Here is a 24,347-nt window from a genome sequence, read left to right as displayed (position 1 = left end):
AGGGGGGAAGAAAAACCCCAAGATGGAGTTTTATTTCTTTTCTAAGGGCTAATGTAATCTTCCAGTCATTGGACTCCAGCTGGGTCCCAGTGTGCTGCATTAAAAAGCCTTATTCTACCAGCAATATTCTTCTCGTGCTTTTGCATGAGAAGACTGTAAGCAAGTCACCTCCCAACCTTTTTTTTGTTAAGCTAAACAGAGAAGGTCACAGTTTTCAGTTACACTTAGCCTGTAACCTAGAAACCAAATTACCTGCCTAGAAACCTGTCTCAGTTAAGTACTTGAGAGCTATCAGATGAAGAGGCATTATGAAAGTGCTAAGTATTTAAAACTAGGGAAAATTACCTTTTTAGTGACAGACTGTGACCCACAGCTCTCAGTAGTCTCAGAGTGTAAGAATGAAGCTGAGACACTGAAGTTATTTCCTGCTCTTAAATGAAAACCTGAACATTTCTGGGGTTGTACTGGAACAAGAGACACTCAACCTGCAGAATTAAATGCCTGCAGAGATCAGGCAGTCAATTACTTCATCTGTGTCTCTAAGTGAATGTTGCTTAGATTATTTTTATAATACTAAGTGTTTTTTTTAAGCTCTGCAAGGTAAAACACTGGTAAGCACTCTGCATGCTCCTGTGAAGAAAACAAGCCTCAAAAATGTCAGTGTAGACACAGAAAAGTGAATTGTGGAAAGCAGAGAAGGTTCAGACTCACAGTCGAGGTCTGACTACATGGTGTGTGCATGGCAGGCACGAGCTGAACTCTGCCTGTGCTCTGAGCACTGCAGGTTTGTCTCTGCTCTGTGTCACAGGCTGAGCCACCCTGAGCTGGGCAGGAAAGCTCTCCTGACTCCTGACTGTAGCACCAACAGGATCTCCAGCTGCAGCACCATCCATCCTCTGGGTTAACCCAACATTGTCAGCTGCCTGCCCACATGTGCTCTGAGCCACTGACAACTGGAATTATCCCATCAGCTCATCCACAGATGAGAAATGTTCCATTGCTTCCCCTTGCTCTGCCTGTGCCCTCCAGGTGCTCAGAGAGCACAAGCACAGCTCAGCCCTCACACCGTTTGAGTTCCATCTCAGGAAAACCATCCCAGCAGAGCTCAGCTCTGAAAGGAGCTCAGGAACTCATCCAGCCCAGCCCTGCCTGCAGGAGGTTCAGCTTCCCCACCAAACAGTGAATTTTGCACCCCAAGAGCTGGCTGCACTCTGCTCCCTCCCAGCCAATCTGAACATCTCTGCTCATCCTGACTGACAGCCAGCAAGACAAATTAGGCTTCTCTGAAGCAGGTAAAGCACAGATCTGCTCATTAAGCCCGTGGAAGAGAGCCAGGGATAAAATATCAGATGACAGTAATTATTTTTAGGAAGCTGATCCAGTTCTCTGGGAATCAGGACACTCTTGCTTTAGCCTATTTGATTTATTTGATGTTACTTACAGGAAGGAGTTACCAAGGCTTCAGCCACTCCCAGCAGGATGTACTGAGGAGCCAAGTGGAAACAAGGCATGGAGGAGACCAGGAGAACCTCCTCAGCCAGAGTCTGCTGCACCTGGGGGAAGTGCTTGCGGTGGATTTCGGAGAAGCCAGCGAGCATCACCGACAGCGTGGCGCAGAGGTGACCTAGGACTGGGACAGAGAGAGAGAGAGAGAGCTCACCAGGCTGAGCCCACAGCTTGGAACAGAGCAAACTCCTGAGAAATGCAGAAGCAGCTTCCTTCCCCCACCCCAAATGGTTTTTTCTGAGCACCTAAAGGTGAATAAAGAGTGTTTGCTACATGCGTATGGCAAAAGGACACCAGCTCAGCACAGAGAATTTCAGAGTGCAGAACTGATGAGAGGAAAAACTTTTCTGAAGATGAAAAATCACCAAAAAGGACCTTTTACTTTTTTTTTTTTTTTTTTTAAGATCAAGGGAGGTAAGAAAGGAGGAGAAGAAAAAGGCAAATGTCCTTCCAGATACCACAAGAGACTGGGTAGGAATAACACTAACAGGCAGCAGGAAATCCTTCTAAAGCTCAGATGTATTACAAATATCCCACACTTCACCCACAGAGGAACACTATTACAATATAATATTTTACATTTCTGGATGTTGACAGTATGAAATGGTTGTATCCTCTCAAAAAAGGAAATCTTGCTTGCTTTGGGTTTTCCAAGTGTCTGAACTTGAATTATCTATACTTCTCATGGTTAGAGCTCCCATTGATTTTGACCAAATTTCTGATTTGTCAGCATTTCCAAGCCATAATGTGAGGAGAATTTGGGGTTTTTGACTGTATGTTCACAGCTTTAAATACCCAATCCCTGCCTGACCCAAGCCTTGGAACCTCTTTTGCTGTTATGGCTCCTCTAGTGCTTAATAAAAACACCAATGAATTATTGTTTGAAAATTGATGACAGGAGGGAATTCAACAGCATTTTCCAGCCAATGCACCTTATCAAAGGCAGGTATGAAGCCCTCGAGGAGCTTCTTGTAATCATCTAAAGCAAGAGTTCTCCTAGTGAAAAATTATGTTGGTACTAAAGAAACCTCCAGCAGTTCAGTATTCCTAGCAGTGCTATACATGAAGCATTTCCCTGACTAAAAGCCAATATGGTTTAGAAAAAGTAACCTCTGAGTGCCCAGAAATTTCAATTTTTCTTTTAAGACTTTACATGGCAGAGGAAGAAACCAAGAGCCTTGGAGAGATGGTTTTCTCCTTTTCTCCTTTCAGTCCTCTTTAAAACCAGTGGCTTGGAATGACCACATGAGGCTTTGGTTTTATAGAAAAACAGGCTGTTTTGGTAATATTTAGGGATGATCCTGGGACAAAGTCCTTTATATCATCTAGATATATCTATATATCCAGAGATATCTCTATCAAATACTCATGTTTTTCATAAAGAGGTCCAGATACTCAACATATTTGGGACACAATCTAAATTCATGTTAAGATTGTAATGTTTTTTAGGTCATGTCTAATTTATGAACAAACCAACAACACCAGAGAAAGTAACAGATTGCAGTTTTTATGTCAACCCCTAATGCAGAGCAGTCATACTTCAGTTCAACATTGTCTGTGTGGTTCATCCTTGAAAATGGTTATTCTTAAATCGTTTTCTGGAAAATTTTCAGTATGTTAAACTACTTCTTCTCACAAGAGTTGAATTAAAATATAGTTATAGGCTGGCTTAACACCAACTGCCTATTTATACTTCCAATTTTGTTGCTGAAAATAATTGAGAACCTAATTAACTGTTGGCAAAAATATTGGCACTCCGAGGTGTGCCATGCTTGCAGGTGCACTCAGACACTTGGACATGGAAGCACTGCTGCACTCACAGGTATTTTTGTGCCTCAGGTAGTTTATCAGCCCTAACAGGAGGCTATTTTGATAAATGAACCTATTAAGAATAAACCACTGCATATATTCTACTGCTGCTCAACATAACAGGATGGAACATTAATACCAACTTGAAATTTCCATGGTTTAAAGGAAAATGATTATCTGAATGTGCTTTTTGTGTTTTAATGCAGATGTTATTTTAAAAACTAGGGTAATTGCAACCTGCTGTGTTATATGCTTCTGGTTTGTATAAAACTTAATAACACTCTTAATTAGGCTAATTTAGTCAGATTAATACCTCTGTGTGTGTCAGTACTCACTGTGCTGCCTGCCATGGGGCACTGAATTAATAGCAGCACACTGAGAAAATAGTGGTTTATAAATATTTTCATGTGAGGTTTGCAATGCAGACTGGAAGATAAAAAATATAGGAAGTTTAATGAGAGTATCTGCAAAGTGGAATAGTTTTAGGTGAATACAGAACTGAAGCTGCTTTTCTGCTGCTACTACATGGAGTTGACATCTGAAGAGGATTGCAGAGGATCCTTCCAGATCCTGGAACAGAAGAGCTTTGGGGGTAATTAAAAACAAATAAATGAAAGAAACCACAGTGTCAAGAGAAGGCAGCCCAACTCTTATAAAAGTTATCTTTGCCTCTAGACCATGTCTTTCCAATAATTCCTTTGAAACACATTTACTTCTGAGCATCATCCCAAAGCAAGTCCATCTCAGCATTTCCAGTCAGACATAATTGCATAGGATCATCCATCATGCTGCAGTTTCTCTGTCTAAAACACTAAACATATTAAAACTGCGGAAATACACATTTCATACATACCAATGTAAATGGCTGGAGAATGTGCATTGTCCTTGGAGCTGAAGAGCCAGGAGTTGATGCAGTCCAGCACAGGAACTAGAACCAGCAGGGGCACAATGCTGATCACATTCATTGCTGCCACTGGCAGCACAAACCCACCGAAGTGCAAGTTGGAATTCATGGTTTGCAGATAATATCCTGAAGGAATCTGCATTGAGGGATAAAACTCCATCCCATAACTATACCAGGTAGCTTTCATGGACAAGGTTTTTACTACATTTAGGAACCTTTGTTAGAGGGAGAATAAATAGCAACAGAATTATGTATGTTTAGAACTGAGTCAAGTGTTGGTTCCTCTTTTCCAATACCTATTGCAAATAAGAATTGACTTCTTAATGGGAATTAAAATATCATCAACATGAATCACAGGCACTGAAAGCTGTTAACTTAATAATATGAAGAAAATACTGTTAATCTTTACAAAAAAAAGATACTGATCTATCTCTTGGTTTCAGAAAGAGCCTTAAACTTCTAGGAAATTATGCCAAAGGATTGATTTTTTTTCAGCAGTGAAAAGATATCTATTTTCTAGATAAATACTTTATTATAGACTTGATAGATATTAACGTTTAATTTTCATCTGGTCACTAATGAATAACCTTGGTCACATACATGTGTTTATTAGTTTTGAATGGGGTTTTTTGGTTTGCTTGGGATTTTTTGTCCTTTTGGGGGAGGAGAGGAGTTGGGGAGGGAAGAGGAGGAAGAATGAGGCAGATGGAAGGGAACACAGAATGAGGCAAGAGGAAGAGTCAATGAAGCAGTATCTGCCACATATTTGTTAGAATTTCCTTAAGCAGCATTTTAACACCAAGGACTAAAACTGAATTTCCAAGCCAGCTCATCAACTCGTTATTCCACTTGTCAAAGGGTAAACTACCTCCAAGTCCTGCTTAGCCAGGATCACCCAGACAAAAGGAATCTGAAGGAATCATGTCAGCTCAAGGAGCCTCTTGACACATTTACATTTTTATCACACACATGCTCAGAAGGGAAGAGAAGCACAGAGCCTGGCAGGGGCTGTGAAAGGACTGCAGCTCTCCACAAATGGAAACAGCCACCTCCACTGTGGGGACAACAGCCACACAGAACTGTCAAAACACCAGCAGAGACCTGCAACCAAATCAGCAAATAAAGAGCTACCTCTCCCCAAAAGTGAGGGAACACTCAGGAAACTGGAAAATTACATTTTTCAAGAGGAATCCTGTGCCTGAGTCTCAGTTTTGGTCACTGTGACACTGCAGAGTGAGGAGCACAGGACTTCTGCACAGAACAGCTGAACCAGGAACAGGTTCAGAGAAAGGAGCAGCAAACACTCTGAGTTCCTTAACGAGCTTGGCCAAGTCAGTTTTCATTCCTTGTGGGATCAGAGGCTACAGCAAGGTGTATCTTAGGCAATTTAAACTCCTCTGCAAGGCTGCTCAGCTGGCAAAGCAACACTTAGAAAAGCACACCAGAGCCAGCATTACCCCCTGTCACAGCTCTCCAGGCTGCTGCTTCAAGGTGTTTGCTCACCTGCATAACGCAGGCTCTGTACAGAACCTGGAAGGTGAACAGAGGGAAGAGCCTGGCCAGTGCCTTGGCACTCTCCACCTGCAGCTCGCTGTGCTGCCCGCCGTGGTTCTCCTTGGCATGGTCCAGCCAGCTGGGCAGCGCCGGGCTGAAGTAGTGCTGTCTGAGCCAGCATCCTCTCAGGGCACTCAGCATCACCCCAAACGTCCTCAGCAGGGAGCTGCCTGCAGAGACATTACACATTGGTATGCTTTCAGCTGCTGCCAAGGTCAACAGGCCAGGACAACACACTTGGGGAGGGAAAATATAAGCTGGTAGATTTGCCTATATGTCCTTTCAGGGTGGGGAAAGGTGATAACAATCTGGATTTGTTATAATTCTTTTTTGAACCCAGTTGGTTCACAACCTAGTTGTCACAAAAGCAATCCTGTCCAACAGCCACAGAGAAGAACACCTTTTATTACCAATTATTTAACAGCACAATGTGTTGCTGTGGTTCAGCAGGCAAAGTATTCATTTCCTTTGTTTTTTCTTTCCATTGATTGAATGTGATATTGACACAATGAAAGACAGAGCTGTCCCTTACCAGTTTTGGGCTTGTAGATCATTTCACCCCGAAGCATGTGAATGGTGATCATTGCCATGAGCCCAGACACAAATGGGATAAGAAAGCCAAGGTTTCTGGCCACAGACTGCTGGATGTAAGAAATGCTGACAAAAACCACTGCTGAATTCAGGTTCACCAGCCAGTGGAACCTGTGCAGAGACAAGAGAGAGAAAAGTGGAGAGGCTGAATAATAGAGAAGGCTTTACAGAAGATTAAAACATCAAATTAAAGGCATGGTTAAGTATAGTAATCATGGGCAGCATCAGTACCATGCACACATTAACACAGCAATTAAAAGGGATTTTCACTCAAATGTCTCAGCTCCAAGAGGTATATGATTAAAGTAAGTGTACTAAGGCAGTAGAGCTGAACAAATTATCAGTGTGGTACTGGAAATATTCTTGTGGGTGACATTAATTAAATACATCAACATTTACCATTTACACATTTAATATCTGGTAACAAGGTTTGTGTGTGAAATATCATCAAATCATATGCTTCAGGCTTAAGAGAGAAACATTTTAATGCCATCACCCCTTGGTATAAGAAATACTAAATACAAGTTTAAATGCTACTGTGACAAGACCACATAAAGCTAATAATCTTTTATGAAAGATTTTAAAGAAATGTACTCATTGTGAAAATTTTAAAGTAATAACATCCAGGTGATTCGTATTGAGAAGCACTGTTTATGTTTAAACATCTTTCTAGAGGTCAATTTCTTCAGAATCAATGTGGAATTCTCTGCAAAACCAAAGGGAAGTCCCTTCTTCACTTAGAATTGGAATATTCTATTTATTTATAAGGTCAGAGCCATAGAACATACTGCAGGTTAGAACCAAACCCTACGATGGGCAAAGCAATCTTCTTGAAGGATTGAATTAGAAAACAGGTAATTAGCAGGACTTTTGACCCAATCTTTAATTCAATAATTCTGATTGTTTGAACAGAGCTTGGCTAAGACCAGACTCAGACTCATCAGGAGTGTGCCATCTCATTTTATAGCATTTTAAAATTCAATCCAATGACAAACACCCACCAAGACAGTCTACAAAAAAAAAGTGATTCTATTCTGAGGGGTTTAATGAGATTAAAAATGCTTAGAATGAACCCCCCATTTTTCAAATGTTGAGATTGCATTCCAGCAGCCCCTCCTTGGGTGCCAGTGCAAAAATTAAATTTTTTTCAATTGCACATTGCCTTTCTTGATATTTCCAAAGTTCCAAGAACTGACCCATCTGGATTCCCCCAAGGAACTTTTTATTCGTATTATATCTCCTTTGTAATCAACACTGAGAAATGTCACTTTGATTAAACACAATTCTGAATGGCTAAGACCACAGTACAATAAACTCTCCAGAGCTATCTTTCAGAACAACTGATTGCTCTCCAGTCTTAATCCCCCAGAGTCTTATTTAATCAAAATGATGTTGCTAATTAAGGATTAAAACTCAGAATAGAGTAAAAAGGAAGGATTTTTTTTCCCCCTCTCTCTATGGGCAGGTCAAGGAGGCAAAATCTGCTCAAGGAACTAAACAGTCTTGTCCACCTTTGGTAAAGCTACTTTATTCACTGAAGTTTGGATTTAATTCAAAACTCTTTGGAATTAGCATAATTGGAGGAAAAAAGAATAGCCAGGAAAGTCATCCTCAAAGCAGGAGAGACCTGATTCACCAAGATCTTATTGACTCTTCAGCATTGCATTGTTAATATGCAAATGGCTCCGTTTTTATTTTAATAACTGTGCATGTAAAGGAGGGGAAAGGGGGCAGTTTAGGGCTTTCTTTTCACCCTGCCTGGAAGCAGCAATGTGGAGATTCCCTCTGCAACTTCCTCACTTAACCAGAAAGTACAGCACTCTGTGCAGGGCTAGAGAAGGGGAAAATAAGGGCAAAAAAATCATCAAAAATTACCTCCCTGATGCATGGAGGAAGAAATAGTTAATATGAAAATAAAATAAATCCAAACCCTGATTTTAAAGAACCATTTTCAGAGCTATTTTTCCTGAAGAATGAAAATAATTACAACCAAAATACAAATGTTAAGTGGTTTATCTGATTCCAGAACTTCCCAGCAACAGAGCTGAAGTCATACAGCAGATCCCAACCCCTGAGCTCAGCAGCTTGACTGTCAGCAGTCCTGACCTCCAGCAAACCTGTCTGTCTCTGGTAAAAATCTACCCTGATGGAAATCCCAATATATCATTGGATTTTGCCACTGCTAGGGAGCAACAGCAAAGCATCCTGAAGGCACAGCCATGCTAAAGGCAGAAAAGCAAATGGAAAGTGTTGTTCCAACAGCAACTAGGTTGGCAATTCTTTTGAGTAGTTGGGCAAATCATTTAATCCTGAATACATCTGTAGGAGGCCAAAACAGATTCTCATCTCCTAGCAAAAGCAAAAAGTCAGGAAACCTTTTAACTGAAACTCTTGGAAACTCTTCCAAAAACCCAAAAGTTCCTCAGCTAAAAACAAACCACAAAACCCAGCGTGCACAGATCAGTGAATTTCCAGGCAGTGCTCCATCATTGCCAGCAGATCCCAGAATTACCAACCAGTTGAAGAAGGAGAGCAGCTCCTTGGGCCCGCAGTGCTCGAGGCTGTAGGCGCTCAGGGGACACACGATTGCTCTGATGCCTCCAATGCCCAGGCTGGCTGTGAGCAGAGCAAAGAAAAAGACGATTTTCTGCTCCCGTTTGGGCAGAGTGTGGAGGAGGTGTCGTCTGTCCATGTAAACATCCTCGAAGGGAAATGACACAACCGGTAACAGTGCTGTGCCTGGAGTGGGAAGGGAATTTAAAAGGAATTAGAATCAGATAAATAAGACAATTTTCAGAGCAGGTTTGTTAAAAAGAGAGGGAGAATCAAAGATTTTTTTCAATAGAAAAATGCCAAGAAGGAGAGGCACAGTTCTGTAGAGAGGCACAAACTTTCTGGATGTTGCTGTATAAAGTAAGGTGAGAGCACTGTGGGCCTCCAAGAACCCAAATTTCCTCTGAAATGCTTGTAAGGATTCATGTTCTTCTATCAACTGAGACACAAATTAACCAAATAAACCCATGAAACATCCCCCAGCAGAGTGCAGCATTTTTTGCTTTTTCTAAAACCCCAGAATTATAACAGAAACCATAATTTAAGAAACAAATTCTCAAAACTTTTGTGGAAGTTTCCCTTTTTTCTGTAGCAGCTTCACGGAAAACGTGGTTTTTAGAGAAGGTGACTACAGCAGCAGTGCCACAAATCCCATTTTCCACCCGCAGCCCATGAAGCAAAGCTGCCAGGTGTCACCCCAGGTGTGACCCACCTAGGAAGTGCAGCAGCATGCAGACGCACACCAGCCTGACCCTGCCCAGCAGGCTCTCTGCCAGCCACGCTGCCAGCACGGGGCTGAGCACCGAGCTGCCCACGAAGCAGACGGTGACAATGGCAGCCTGGTGGCTGCGGTAGCCCAGCTGCAGCGTGCAGAACAGCAGCATGTTGCACACGATGCCCAGGAAGGTGAACCTCTCGCACAGCTCCACCAGCAGCACACAAACTGCCTCCTGCAGCTTCCTCTCGGGCTGGGATCTCCCCTGGCTGCTCCCAGGCTGCTCCTGCTCGGCCAGAAATCCCTTCTGCACTTCTCCTCTGGCTGCATCTGCCATGCTGCTGGATTTTGGGGGAAGCTGAGGAGATGGAGCTGCAGGTATCCTCCTGTGCCTCTCGCTGGCAGCAGCAAACTGGCTTTGAATTCCACACGTGGCTACTACAATTTCCCAGGGCACCTGTCACTGTTGAGATGTTACATGGAGGATCAAAGAGTATTAAAAAAACCCGAAACAAACAAAAAAAAAATCAAAGAACTATATGAACATCTCAGCTTCTGAATTTAGCAACACTAGGAAGTTAAGTAGTTTATTTAATTAGTTCATTTGGGGGTGAACAAGATTTTCTCCCAGAATTATATTACCTATTAAATTATGTGAATCCAATACTGTGTGCTAAACTCAATCTGTATGTTAAAGATAAAGGTTTAAACACACATGAAAGCCAACATTTTCAGCAGAATTCAAATAACAGATTGAGAAAATAATTTGGTTAAAATAATCCAATACTTTAATTAGGCAACAAGTGAAAAACAGCAAGTAGATAAAAAGAGGGATTTTTTTTAAGGTTAACATTATCCAATCATTGTGATATTTCTTTCTATTTCTGGTTGAAATTCAGATAATGTTAATTATAAAAATAAGTAATGCTACTATGTTTAAGTCAGAAAAACAAGTTTTAAAAGAAAGTGAGTTGGATTTATTGTCAAAAGAAAAGAGAGCAACCCAGAAGCAGCCTAAGCCCCAAGTGTTTCTATTCTGCCCCATAGCTGCAATGCACCTGAAGGGCCTGGGCATATTAAATATTCTCATATTCACATTAAATAAAAACTATTACAAGTCTAAAGCAAGCACTCAGCAAAAACCTCCTGGTTTTCAGAGACATTCAGCTGGGGATGAAAACAGCTGTAACCTGTAGAATGCCAAGAACTATTTCTGTTTTCTGCTCCATGATAGCTAAAATGATCCTCCTTTGGACAAACCAAGCAGAGAAATCCAAAGTATAACTCAGCTTAGTTTCTTTAGCAAAGCCTAAAGAAGCCAATCCCAAATCAAAACAGGACAGAGAAAATTATTTTGAATTAGAGGTGCACATATCTTCTGTTCACGAGGCTACTTTTATCTACCTGTTCATGAAAAAAATTATTTTTCCCTTTCTTAAAGAAATACAACAGTATTTTAGCATCAGATGGAAAACATAAGGATAAATGAACTCTTGCTCCACCAGATATTTGAGAGTAAAACAGTCTGTTTTCCTTAGAGTGCAAAGTTTACCTGTTCTCATGGGCACCAGCAGTGCTCAGGGAATCCCAGCAGAGCTCTGAGCTCACAGAGCCTCTCAGTCCTCATGGGCTTCATTTAGCCTCATTTTGGGTTTCAAGGGGGAAAAGGGAATAACTGCCTGAGCCTTATAAATGGCACAGGAGGAGGAAGGGGCAGATTTTTGTGATTACCTTTGAATTGCCTTTGCATGTGATTAATTTGGGTGTGGAGGTGACAGTCAGAGATCAATCAGCACATGAGTTAACGTGCTCAAGGCCCAAAGAATATACAGCTTCATGTAACAGTAGATCTTTAGTTATTTACTTTTTAAATTTTTTTTTCCTTTTCTGCAGCAATTCTGGGTGCTCAGTCTATTTACTTGACATGGTTTTGGGTGAATTCTAGCTGAATCACCTGATGCTCAATTGCCTTATTCTCACCTGTTCTTACCCAAGGTAACAGAACTGCATAAAGCCTGATGAAAAACTCAATTATTTGCATTACCACATGTAAATCATTACATATATTGAAGCTCCTAGAAACTGGACAAACAAAATAACTGCTATTTCAAAATCCAGCCCTTCTGGCAGCACTTCTGTCTGCCAGTAAGGACTTTGTATATTTTTTAAACAAATCTTCTTTAAAGCTCTGAAAATGTGCCAGTAGAATCTCGGCGAGAGGTTTATAAAAATACTCTTTCTCCCATGGCACTGTCAGCTCACTGGTCTGGCTGCTAATAAAAGAGTATTTATTTGGTGCCCAAAAGATTAAAGGTTAATATTCCATATCAGGACCTACACAGCAGCATCAGGTAATTGAATTAAGCTGGACAGGTGTGAACTGAAGTTTTCTACTGTTTTTCTCTGACAAGGGATAGTTGTCAGCATTTTATTGTAGAGTTAATTTATTGAATTGAAGAGGCAGAATTTCAGTGTCCAGCAAAACAGCTCCCCTGGCTAAGTGGCTTTAGATCTCACTCTGTTCTAGAAAGGTCAATCTCTCTGATGTTTTGGTGAATTTAATTCAGCTTTACTCCTGAACAGCACAGGGGAGGTGTTACCCTGCACTGTAGCAGTGGCTGTGGCTCCTGCTAAACATCTGGGGTGGAAACATAATTGATGTGGACAAGGCTGACAATGCAACACAAGAATTTTGACACTGTGAATAAAAAATTACATGGGTCAAGTCTTGCTAGCACCAGGATTCCCATTAACATGTACAGGTTGAGAAAGTGGCTCAGTGACCACTGACTTGAGGACTGCAATACCAAAGACAGAAAAAATGCAGAGCAAAATGTCCACAGTTTAAAAAAAAACCCAAAAAGGTAGCTTCTAGGGAGAACTTTTCTTTTCCTATTAACTTTATTTTTCCTCATCCTTTTTTTTCATTTTTAGGTGTCACGCTGGACGATCTGTTAATTCCTGTGTCCTATATCCTGTTTCACAGGTGAATAATGAGACTTTTTCTATGGAAAATGTTACCTCAGACGAGCACTGAGTGATTTCTGCACTGCCTGTCACTGGCACTGTCACACTCAGAGTGCTCTGGCCTGACACAGAGCAGTGACAGAATGTGGCAGAGCTGCTTTTGGAGCTCTCAGTACTCCAAACCATCTCTGATGCTTCTGCAGAACTTCATCAGTGTCAGTAAAAATGCTGCCTGGTATTTGTCTGACTGCACACCAGGAAATAAATACACAAACCCAAGTGCTTTGTGAATCATGTGAAGGGTCAATTGGGAAACTGAAATGTAGTCATCATGAGTCTGAGACAGCCAGTTTATGAAATCTGTTCTGTTAGCAAATCCACTAAAATAAAACTGTTATATATTTTATAGGGGCTGGGCATGACCTCTCTGAGTGAGAAATTTACTTTACACTCTATGAGGGCTAATTTATTTTGATAATTTTTTCTTCCAGGGAGATTGTTTTAAAATTGCTGATCCTCAAACCTTTACTATAAATGAGAATTATTCTGGCATGATTACCCTGTTCCTTCAAACCGCACATGTTTTATTTTGGGGATTTTGTTCAAACATATATAATTATCTATGCTAAGCAGTTTATCATATGTTCTAAGGCTTTTGTCTTTATTGCACCTAGCTGACGGTTTTATAATTCAGGAGTAATTGAATTGCAATTATTTTTCATGATGCATGGTATGGTTTTATATCATGTTGTTGGCAGATATTCTTTACGATGTCGTTTGGTCTAATGGGAAAATTAGAAGTAGCTCTATCATATAGAAAGATGGCTTTTTTGTGTCATGTTATAGTTTGTAGATGGCACCCAGGATATTTTCTTTTGACATATAGATTTTTAGGTAGAGGCTGAAATGAGATTCTAAAGCAGAGTTCACAGTTGAGACAATATTATCTGTACATCCAAGATGATTCCAACTATTCTCCCACAGTGACAGTTCATTCATATTCCAGTCCATTTAGTAGACTGTGGTTAGTATTCTAAAATACATACATATTAGTGCCATGTGGTGGTGGAGCTCCTGCTCTAAATTCATCCCTGATCCACCAGAACTGGTTTCAGAGAAGCCAGGAGATGTCAGAGTCTTTTTCAGAGGCAAATATTCATCAGAGCAGGGACTGACAGCAGATCTCACACCTCTGAAGAGCTTCCCAACACTGCAGTGCTCAGATCATCTTTAATCTCTCCTGCTGGAGCTTCACGTTGAGTAAAGCTGTGTGAGCAGAGTGACTCTGGAATGTGGGGATTAGGGCTCTCCTGCCTTTTGGGAAGAGGCAAACTCACAGCTCCATGGCAATGAAGAGTTAATTACATCTGCAAAAGAGAAAGTCTTCAACAAAGAGACAGAAGACACTGAGAAAAGTACAGTTTGGGCCCAAGAATGGTAGAAAATGAGAGCTGAATGCTGCAGCCATCAGAGCATCCTTTTACAAAGGAAAAAGTATTATTTTAAAGTTTCCAGTTTTATCCACAAAATAGTATCTGGGATCTCACAGATTCTCATGGGATGTGTCAGTGATCATTGTGTGTCCATATAAAATTCTCATACAGAGATGATCACATGGAAGTTCAGTCATCTTGAAACTTTTTATTTCCATTATCTGTTCATATACATTTCTGCCTTGTGAACTGGTACAGAAGTAGTGTGATATAATTTTATTTACTCATTCAGGTTTCTGAAGGAAGGGAAGGTTTTCCCATGCCCCAGATGCTAACAATAAAGGATGTAACTCTACAGCTGCTGTACCTCTGTGCCTCTGCTGTTTGGTGATGTGAATTCCCCTTTTCCTCACTCCACATGGCTCTGTAAAGACATCACTGAACTTCCCACAGAACAGTTACTCCCACTCAGATTGCAGACCATGAGATCTGAATTTGTACTTGGGAATGCTGTTTTCAATTTCCACTTTAAAATCACTCTACAGCCATCAGTGGCTCCTCCACCTGCCATTCAGTGCTCACGTGGAATATTTGTTCTGTTCAATACCAGAGATGTCTGCAACATCTGCCCAGGCAGGTTTGAAAGCATGGAGGCAATTTAAGAGAAATAAAACTAGAATAATTATTATTAACTTTATTTATATTTGATACATCTTTAGGAGTTGTTGGTTTTTAAACACTGGACTTTAAATTTCAGTTTAAGTGCTGGTGTGTGAATTTCAGGATAGAAATACATTTGCTTACATGGAATATACTGAGTTTAAAAATAATCCTCCTCCATTTTGAGACATGCAATATACTACATTTTGAAAAATTCATTTTTTTTAGAGAGGTGCACCTGCATGTGTGATTCCAAAACAATATAATCAGACCAAATAGCTTTATCAAAGATAGCAATTCAAAGCTTTTAGCACAAATGCATCACAAATGCTTGCACTTAGAAATTCTCTTTCTAAGGTCGTGTTTACAGACTCTGCCACAATAAAAGAACAAAAATATCTTTGATGATTTAGCAGAGAAAAGGGTGGTACTGAAAAAGAGATGAAAAAGAATGGGATGCAAGACACTATTGAAAAATAATTGATACTGTTACAGGAAGAAAGCCTAAACTCAAAAAGAAAGACAGAAAGGGAAAAATAGTGAAATAAACTTGGTATTAGGTGCTCACATTTCCCAGTTAGATACATAAACATTTGAACATCAGTAGTTCTGTCACATTCATAATGCACATTGACCTAAAACCACATTTGAGTTCCTCAGCTTTTCTCTGCAGTGCTTTCTCCTTGACAGACTTTTTGAAGATCTTAGATACGAAATTTCTCAGTGAGATGAACATCAAGTGATTATATTTGCAGCAGAAGCGATGAAGGTGGAGGAATGCAAACCAGGGCTTGGCTATCCCACCAGGATCTGCCAGGAAAAGAAAACCACAAGCACAGCCTGATTTCCCTGCCAGCTGCCCTGGCTGAGCTAATGGGGAGGGAGAAGCTCAGAGATGCACAAGGAGATGAAGGAACAAGGGTGAGGAAAACACCTTTGGCTGCAGTGTCTGTTCATAATTTCAAGTCCACATCCCATGGAAGACTTGCAATGAGTTTGTGTCTCTCAGATTACCACTCAGCACTACCTGAAAATAAACACCGAATTCAGATCAGTTCTTACATTTACCTATGGATGACAGAGCACACAAATTGGTCTGGCTCCTTCCAAGAGAAAAGAATCATGTTTCCTGCTTCAAAAAATGGCAGGGGGATGTTTAGTATGATTGCAACTAACTGCTAAAATCCAGGCAGCTGACAGCAGCAAAAGATTGCAGAGCTGTGTTGTCCCACTGCAGAGATGTTACATTTATTAGATAATCTCCAGCACGGTGCTCGTAGCTCCTGTTTGTTCACACACTTTGGAGGAATGTTTTCTAATCATCCAGAGAAGTTTACAGTGCAGGGTTGAGCTGGCAGCAGTGGAAATCAGGGCAGCAAGCAGAGATCCATCAGATCAGCTGTATGGCACTGGTGGTGCTGTGTGAGTGGCTGCTGCTCCCAGTGTGCTGAGGAAACCAAAATACATATTTCTCACAGTGAAGGATTCTGGCAGCCACACAAGCATGCTTTCATGGGGCTGTAAAATCCTGATGGAGCTGTAAAACCCTGAGCAGATCTAAACTCGAATCTGTAGTTTTAAAATTCTGTCTTCTCGTGGTTCCTGGTGTGTTTCACCTCTGGATTTTGCAGGTGGGATGGGCAGAGTTTGTCCTTCTCTGCTAGACAAAATGGAATCCACCAACCCAGAGTAAGATTTCTAGGGAATGAATTAGGTTTCAAAATATGTGCATGCAAGTAACCATTAATATATTTGCTGTGATATGCAGTGATGTGTTTAAAATGCATCTTATCAGTGCACCAACTGTTTTTCTAGCTATTTGTGAATTTTCAGTGTGAATGTGTATCCAGAGGCTCAACCTGATAGTCCTGAAGAGCGTCAGTTTTCACAGGATGTCTCTAACCAGTCACTTCTGAAAACATTGCCTGCTGCTGATGAAGTCTGGCACCTTTCTGTCAGATAGGCAAGGAATGTTGTTTGCCATGCCAGAGATGGGTCAGTTATGGCACAGAGAAATTGTGGCTCCCTTGCAAATTACCAGCAGGGCCAAATGTAGAAGTGAAGAATCCTAAAGGAGATCAGAGGAAAAACTAAGATCCTGAATAGTGACTCTACTTACACAAGGATGAATCAAACCACTATAATTTTTACAGGAAAAAAAAAAGCCTTTTCAAAATATTCAACAGTGTGACAATCAGACCATGGGCTTGATGTGTGGGGCATCAAAAAGCCTTTAAAGCCTTTCTCTCCCTGATACTGAACATCATGTTGATATTTGTCCTGCTGGGAAAATAACACACAGAACCCACAGAAATTTTCCAGGCAGATATTCTCGAAATTGTTCTGCCTTGCAAAAAGGCAATTAATTTACCTGAATCTGATTTTTTGAAATCAGACATTAAAATAAGCTTTACCCAGCTGCAATGCTTACTGTAAACTCTTGTCAAAAATTGTTTTTCACTGCTTAGGAATTAGAAAACAAATGCCATATTTCAAGTACTGAAGACATTTGGCAATTTTTTACAATGGCACAGACTTCAGTTGTCAGGAGTGACTTTATGGTGACAATGTGACTTCTGATAGAAAACATAAAATGGTCTTATTCTGCACATGACTTGGATGCTAAGAAATCCTTCTGTGCTCAGTGGTGAGGCTGCTGATGCTGCTGCCACAAACCTTGTCTTGCCCTGTCTTGGAGAAATGTTTTTGCCACACTCTTGCCATTGTTAATGACATTTAATGCAGACTGTAATGTGCTGCCATTACCCCTGGTCACAGGAAAATATCTTTTGTACCTGAAGCTGCTCACAATCTTTCTGATTTAGACTTTAACTACACTCAAGATCTTTTCCAAGCATAACATTTTGGTTGCTGTTTTTTCTTTTCGGTGTAGCAGTGACATCAATAAAAGCCTTCAGTGTGCAATATGGTGCAGAATCCCCCTGCTCCCCTTGCTCTGCAGGGACAAGAACAGCACAGAATGATGTTTTACAGGCTGTAAGAGCAGCCAATGGCTTGGATGACTTTAATTACAGCGCTATATTTAAAGTGGCACCGTTTTGGAGAGCAGACAAAGCCTTATTTACCACTTGAGGTATAACAGCTGCATAAAAAATTACACTCCACAGATAAATCACCCCATGATGGTGGCAAAATACTGCATTTAGCGTCTCTCTGTGCCAGTAGGAGTCTCAACAAAGCTTCAGACATCTGCTAATGGAAAATAGAGAGGCTGCTTATTTTTATTACCTTGAAAGCTTTTGTGATACTAAGCTTTGGGTATATCAGGAACAACTGATTTTATTCTCCCTGTGGAAATTCAAACTTTGTTGAAAAAGAGAGGAATAACTCACAGTAATTTCCTGATGTTTTTAACAAGCTGTGATGTTGCACTTTTGTATTGCCTAACTCAAATCTGTGCTGCCCATATCTCAGGAGAAATTAATGTGGGGGAAAAGCTGAGCTGCATTGTCCACTCAGTGTGCATTTTTTGCCACCGAGTCTTTGTCACCTGGCTGCTGCTCCCTCAGTCAGGTATGTCCCTTTTGGTCTCAGGTCCCCAGAGGAAACACAAACCTCCTCAGGTGTGGGAGTGTCTATCATCTGGAAACTGCTGAAGTATTAAAAGAGCTCTTAATTTTCCCTGGTTTTTTTTTTTCTTTTTCAAAAATTCAAAGGGGATTTTGGGGTTTCCTGGAGATTCTTTTATCTGCCATCTGTCTCACCAGTTAGTTACTAAAACAGACAAAGCTTCAGAAAATACTGCCCAGGAAGGCTTTTGTTTTTTGAAAGCAGTTTGAAATTCTTTTTCACAACACAGAAAAGTGAGCTGAAAGCATGTGACACACAGGAAAGTTCAGTTCTAGTTCCTCTTTTTTTAACTCCTTACACCTTCAGTCTATGCAGTACCTTTTTGTGAGTGTCCAGCTTGCACTGGCACAGAAAGAGGAATGAGGAGATCATAATTTAATATTGCTGGTTCTGGAATTGCAGCATGGCAGGACTCCAGAGCAAGTGCATGGCAGTGGCAGCTATTCCTGCTGGCTGGGAACTCCTCTGTACATCTCACACCAAAGAGCAGAAGGAATTTGATTGGATTTCTGATCCATTCAATATTGCTTCCTCCAGGTCATAATCACCCCACTGATGTCCCTCTGGAAAGCTTCACATTTCCACTGAGCAGCAGTTTGCCACATGCCTGTTGTCCCCTTCTCTGGCTGCCTGGGGATGGCTGAGCCCCCGAGGAAAAGGTCACCCTGGCAATCTGGAATGGCACAAGGCAGCAGCAGCCCATTTCCCAGTGGGCAGGGAGCCCCAAAGCTGGGACAGGGGAGCTTCCTACTGACAACAGGTTCAGGGTGAGCTATGTCTTCAGGAAGTGAGGCTAATAAACAGAATTACTTTAAGCATTTTTAGAGCTTTGTTAAAGTTTCAGTTCACTTTCTGTTTTTTCTCAGCTGATTCTATTTCAGCTGATAGCAAGGATGTAGTGCAAGTCTAGCCTTGAGACAGAAAGGTTCTGACTAGAAAGGGAAAGCTATCAGCCTCAGAAGCCTGCAGACATTATGGTTCACTGCCTAAATTGCATTCATACAGCTCTCATCATGAGAAATATGCTGGGGAAGTTCAGGGGCAGGTTAACCTGCCATTGATGTACAAACTTTCTAATTAGTTGCTGTTGTTTTTGTTTTGTATGTAACAGTTTCTAAAATAGGGTTTGATTTTATTCCCAAAGCAGTTCTGAAGTAAGCCAGATATCAATGAAAGCTGTCAAATACCCACTAATGGAATACTTTTATTTTTCTTTTTATTTTCTTTTCAACAGAATGGGAAGAACTAAGTTCTGCAATAAATCGTCATTTGGAGTTTTTAAATGCTGGTCAGGACAAGCCTCCTCCAGCAGTTTAAATTCCTGCAGTCTATTCTGCAGCCTGTTGGCCACAGCTGCCAGGCAAGGGTTATTTACTGAGTGCCAATGGTGACAGGACATTGTGCAACACTGAAGGACCAAAGGGCACAGTGCAACTTGCTGCGAGAAAAATGCCTCATCCTAATCGGGGAGCTTGTGAAGGGAAAAAAACCAGCAACCAAAAAAACAACTGGTATTGAGGACCTTCTGCCTGATGAAGACTGAAAAATATTTTAAACCTCATTAGAAAAATAAAGTTTGCCCATTTCTCCTGTTTCATACCCTGTGCAGGAAAGGAACACATATGCTGTCACATTCATATTTTATGGGCTCTTTTTTTCCCCCAAACCTTCGTACCTCAGATTTGAACTTTAAACTTGTGACAGTGTTATGTTCATTAGAATAAAAATCACTTGCTATTTTCATTGCAAAGCTCCCCCCCAGAGGTTATCTTAGCTGTTTTATAAATCACATCAGGAGGAAGTTGGCATAAAGGTTGACAGCTCACTCTAGATAATCACTTTCCCTTCTCGTAAGTGACTTTAGGCAGAAAGGAGCATGTAGCTTGCCAGTTCAGTTTTTAGTGGTCAAACATCCACACCTAACCACCACCAACACACTGACTAAATTAGCTTGTAAGGGTTTTACTGAAATGCAGCAGAATCACAGTCCTGCTCCGGAGAAGGAATCTCAAACATTCATCAGCTATTAAATCATATTTTCTCTGTCCTTCCAGGGCAGAGCTTATTACCCAGAACGACAGGAACAGCACAGCCCTTTGACACAAGGTCCTTGAAGGGAACCTGGGGTTCAGATTGCTGTTGATTTATCAGCTTCCTCAACAGTTGGACTGATTAGACTAATGGCTGATAGGGATAGGATTTCGACATTAAAGTCCTACCTTATGGTGAGGCAGAAAAATGAAGCAAGTTAGATCTTGTAGTAAATAAAACCTACAACTCAGGGCAAGAAGCCATTGAGTAGAAGCTTAAAGGGAAACAACAGACACCAAAAGAATCCTGGGTTTAGGAGAGAAGGTCAATTTATGTATTGTAAGCATTTCTACACAAACTAATAAAACTAAATCCCAGTCTTCTCTCAGAGAGACTGAAACAGTTCAGATATGGTGCCAAATCCTCCCAGGCTGAGTCAGAAGTGGAAAAAAAAAATCAAGAAAACTATCCCTTTAACACATCACTTCCCCATGACCTGATTACAGACATTTTGCAGTTAACAGGGACTTTCCAGTGTTTCTGCTGGACTTTGGAGGCAGAGTTCTTGGGAGAGAGAGGGTTAAATGCAGCAGGTAGAGTGCAGGGAGCACAGGAGGCAGATGGAAAGTCTGTCCTGGGAGGTGGCTGTGAGAGTGGCAAATATTTAGGCAGGAAAAAGCTGAAAATGTTAGCCTGAAACATAAGTATGATTCAACTGCTAATCACTCCATCTACCCTGAAACTGTTGTGTCTTAGTTAAATAGGGATAATAAGATTGTCCTTTATAAAATGGATAATCCTCAGAGTGTGTATCACTAACAGAGATATAGGGAGCTTATTTTCTCATTGTCTCATAACACAGAATCAGAAGACAAATTCAGCTCAATGCCATTAGGAAGAATAAAATCCAGCCCTGAAAAAAGCAATACTTTTTTGCTCAGCTTATAATTGGACTTTGATGTTAATTTCTCTCGGAAGCCAAGAACTTGACAAGGTACAAAAGGGGACTGGATATTTATGCAGACAATGAAAATTATTTATAGAATTATTAATTTTGAGGAACAAATGTTAGGAAAATATATAAAATTTCATACTTCAGATATTTGGGAACAATAAACTGACAAAGAGTAGTTAATTTGGTTGCTCCCAACTAAATAGTTAACTGTAGTGGTGTGGAAATAAAGGAACTCCTGAAAGTAGAACAAAATCTGAATCTTTGGCAATAACTTGCATGAAATACTTCCAGTTAAGAGGTATTACACAAGGCACCACCCATTGCAGTTGTTACTGATTCTCAGTCTTCCTATACTTTTATTAGGCTGATCTTGGCTTGTTCAACACCCCAGGAACCACATGAACCTTGTATCTGATGCACCCTGGTAGTTCCAGAACCTGGCAGCCTCTTTACACTGATGAAAGGTATTACATATAGGTATTATACAGTTATTTACCCACATAAATCTTAAAAAGGCAAAGGATTACATGAGCCACCAGGCAGTAAATGGGTGAGAGTTGAGGGTGTGTTTGCAGGCAGGTGGGAGGACACTGAACAGCTTTCATTAGCAGATTCTTGCTGCTGGGCACCACGTGGCTTCATGTTTCAGACCTGTCAGGCTTCCTCAGGCCCACATGAAGGAGAAGTTGTAAAATGCAGAGATTCCTAGTCTGGTGCCAAACCACCGAGTAATGATTACGTGGTGATTTGACATGGGAATTGCCACTGTTGAGCAGATATTGTGCATTGCTCTCACCTGTCACTGGGTTCAATGCCCAAAAACAGAACTGGGAGGCAACTAAAAAGTCAATCTTTTGTTTGCTGTAAAGGAAGCAAAGAGGTGAGGAAACTCAGAACTAAAACCTCTGCATTGTGTCTTCCACCTTTCTTCATGCTTACTGAATGCAAATACTTGGGAATGAAACATGGGAACTGTTCAAAAAGAGGCAATAATTGAGGGAAGATGGACCCTGTTTGATTTCTAGTGAAACTACCTTTAGAAGTAGTTAGAACTGACTTAATTTTTCATGTAGCCATTGACCTCTTTAATGAGAATCTGCTGGAACAAAGATGCAGCTAATCCAGAGCCTGGGCCAGCATTGTTCCTGCATTTAGAACCAAACAGTGCTTTTAACTTTGCAGCTTGTGATGAAAGAAAGTTGTTGCATCAGGGGGAGTTCCTGGCAGTACTTGGTTTCCCAGAGAAGATCTTGCCTTGGGTAATCTCTCAGAAAAAGAAACAGTGCAATGTGGCTGCCAAGGTCAGCGACAAGCTGAGGACACATTGGCTCCATTGTCCCCAGGAGCACAAGTGACATAAAGCATCTTTTAAGAAGCCAGAATGTTCTTCTCCCCCTGGGAAAGCATTTTCTCCCTGTTTTGCTGCTTATTTTACTTTGGTGAGAGGTGTGGGAAGGCATGGGGTGGTGCTCACTCCTCCCAGCACCCTCCTGGCAGTTTCTAAGAGCATTGCTTCATTTCACCATGTTCACTCCGAGGGACACAGACCATGCTTGCCTGCTGGCAACTGGTTGGGACAACAAATGCCTGGGAAGCAGCCAGTGGGGTGTGTGTGTCCATTTCAGCAAGAATTAAATATCAGTGCACCTGGGTGGCCATTCCCATTTTGCCTTGCATTTGGACACTGGAGATACTCTTATTCTCAAAAAGATGTGATTTCTGCAGAATGCTTTCTGAAAGTATCAACATGTGCAGTGGGATGAAGATATTGCCTCGTTCACTCCACACTCCCCCTAACCCTGCCCCAGTTTTACAGTCCTTTTGCATGTGGCTGTTAGAGATGCTGAGCCATTAGTATGACTACCCTGTTGTACTAACGTGAAATTATTAAACTCACTGTTTCTGCGTTTGGCTGTGTTTCCTTGCTCCTCAGTGTGGCCAGTTCAGTACAATTTCAATGTGGCCAGTTCAATACCATTCCTAACCTCCCCTGCAGCCTGGGGGCTCTGAGTCACGTTGGCTTCAAAGGAGGCACAACTCACTGTCACTCACCTGCAGTACTAGAAACAGAGCACTTCAAGAATTACTCTGCCACCTCCTCACCTCTAAATATAGCTGCTCTGCGTGGGTCTACAGTGATTTAGCTAGTCTGAGAAAAGGTCTCATTCCAAATAATCAATTAAAAATCCATCATTTTAAGAACTATGTGGGCCTCAGGCCAAATGCATCTTGGATGTAATACCTTTGACTGTTTAATGCTGATATTAATTATTTGTATTACAGCTGCAGATCCTAACTCAGAATGAAATTTCTTCGCACTACCTGGTAGCAAATCCTGTTCCAAAGAGTGCACTGTTTAAGTAGGCATGATGGACAAAGAGCAGCAGCAGAAAATCATCATTATTCCCTGCTTCACGGATGGGAAACTGAAAGACAGATTCAATGACCTGCCAAGGGTCACAGAGGAAAAGGAGTAATTCATAAATCCCAGCACAAGGTCTTAAACCATGAGATTTCCTCTCATTCTTTAATCAATAATAAAAGACCACAGATGTCTGAGAATCTAATATCTGCAAAACTGCTCCAAGGTCTATAGGCATGATACAATTAATTTCCATTAGGAGCAGTGTGATGGGAGGGCACTCTGTACTGACCAGAAGAGTAGGCCTTGCAGACTGTGCAGTTTTTAAATACTGTTTTAATGGACAATATAAAAATCAGGGATAGTCTAATTAAAATAAAAATATGGGGAAACAGTTGCCAAGCCTTTGACCCAAGCTAAAACCAAAGGAACTGATTCAGGAAGTAAACTGATGGTTTTTTAAAAATCAGGTCTAGAAAAAGAAAATTATGTAAGGGAAATGATTTTTAATGGATTTTCCCTTTTTGAAAAAGGGTTATATTTTTCAGTGTATGTGTGTTGTTGTTTGACCTTCAGGGCTGTACTTGGACACATTTTTTAACTCCCTCCTCCCCTACCAACACAAAGGATTACCAACAGAAATTCTCAGAGATTCACCTGCCTGAAGGACTTGGATTTCAGGAAAAAAATCAAGTATCAAAGGACTTGTAACATGA

General features: G+C 41.0%; 1 protein-coding gene across 5 annotated transcripts in view; it reads right to left on the bottom strand.

Annotated features, from left to right (window-relative positions):
- The window catches only part of SLC15A5 (solute carrier family 15 member 5), a 20,645-nt gene extending 9,301 nt beyond the window's left edge, over positions 1 to 11,344 (bottom strand). For 4 of the 5 annotated variants that reach the window (XR_014849438.1, XM_085049244.1, XM_085049246.1 and 1 more), the window contains exons 1-7: positions 11,185 to 11,344; positions 9,630 to 10,095; positions 8,881 to 9,103; positions 6,306 to 6,475; positions 5,723 to 5,943; positions 4,169 to 4,355; positions 1,442 to 1,630 (exon numbers count right to left, since the gene is read on the bottom strand). Coding sequence is in view for 4 of the 5 variants with exons in the window: in XM_085049244.1 (XP_084905370.1) it covers positions 1,442 to 1,630; positions 4,169 to 4,355; positions 5,723 to 5,943; positions 6,306 to 6,475; positions 8,881 to 9,103; positions 9,630 to 9,969 (1,330 nt within the window). In the remaining variant the exon portion in view is untranslated. The remainder of the gene's footprint in view (positions 1 to 1,441; positions 1,631 to 4,168; positions 4,356 to 5,722; positions 5,944 to 6,305; positions 6,476 to 8,880; positions 9,104 to 9,629; positions 10,096 to 11,184) is intronic. The other variant, XM_085049247.1, reaches the window with a different exon arrangement.
- Positions 11,345 to 24,347: the final 13,003 nt, after the last annotated feature.

This window comes from Lichenostomus cassidix, chromosome 1Ab, assembly GCF_008360975.1.
Source record: "Lichenostomus cassidix isolate B80296 chromosome 1Ab, HeHo_3.0, whole genome shotgun sequence".
NCBI lineage: Eukaryota > Metazoa > Chordata > Aves > Passeriformes > Meliphagidae > Lichenostomus > Lichenostomus cassidix.
Note: the sequence above shows the minus strand (reverse complement) of the source record. Positions and strands in the feature narration are given on the sequence as shown.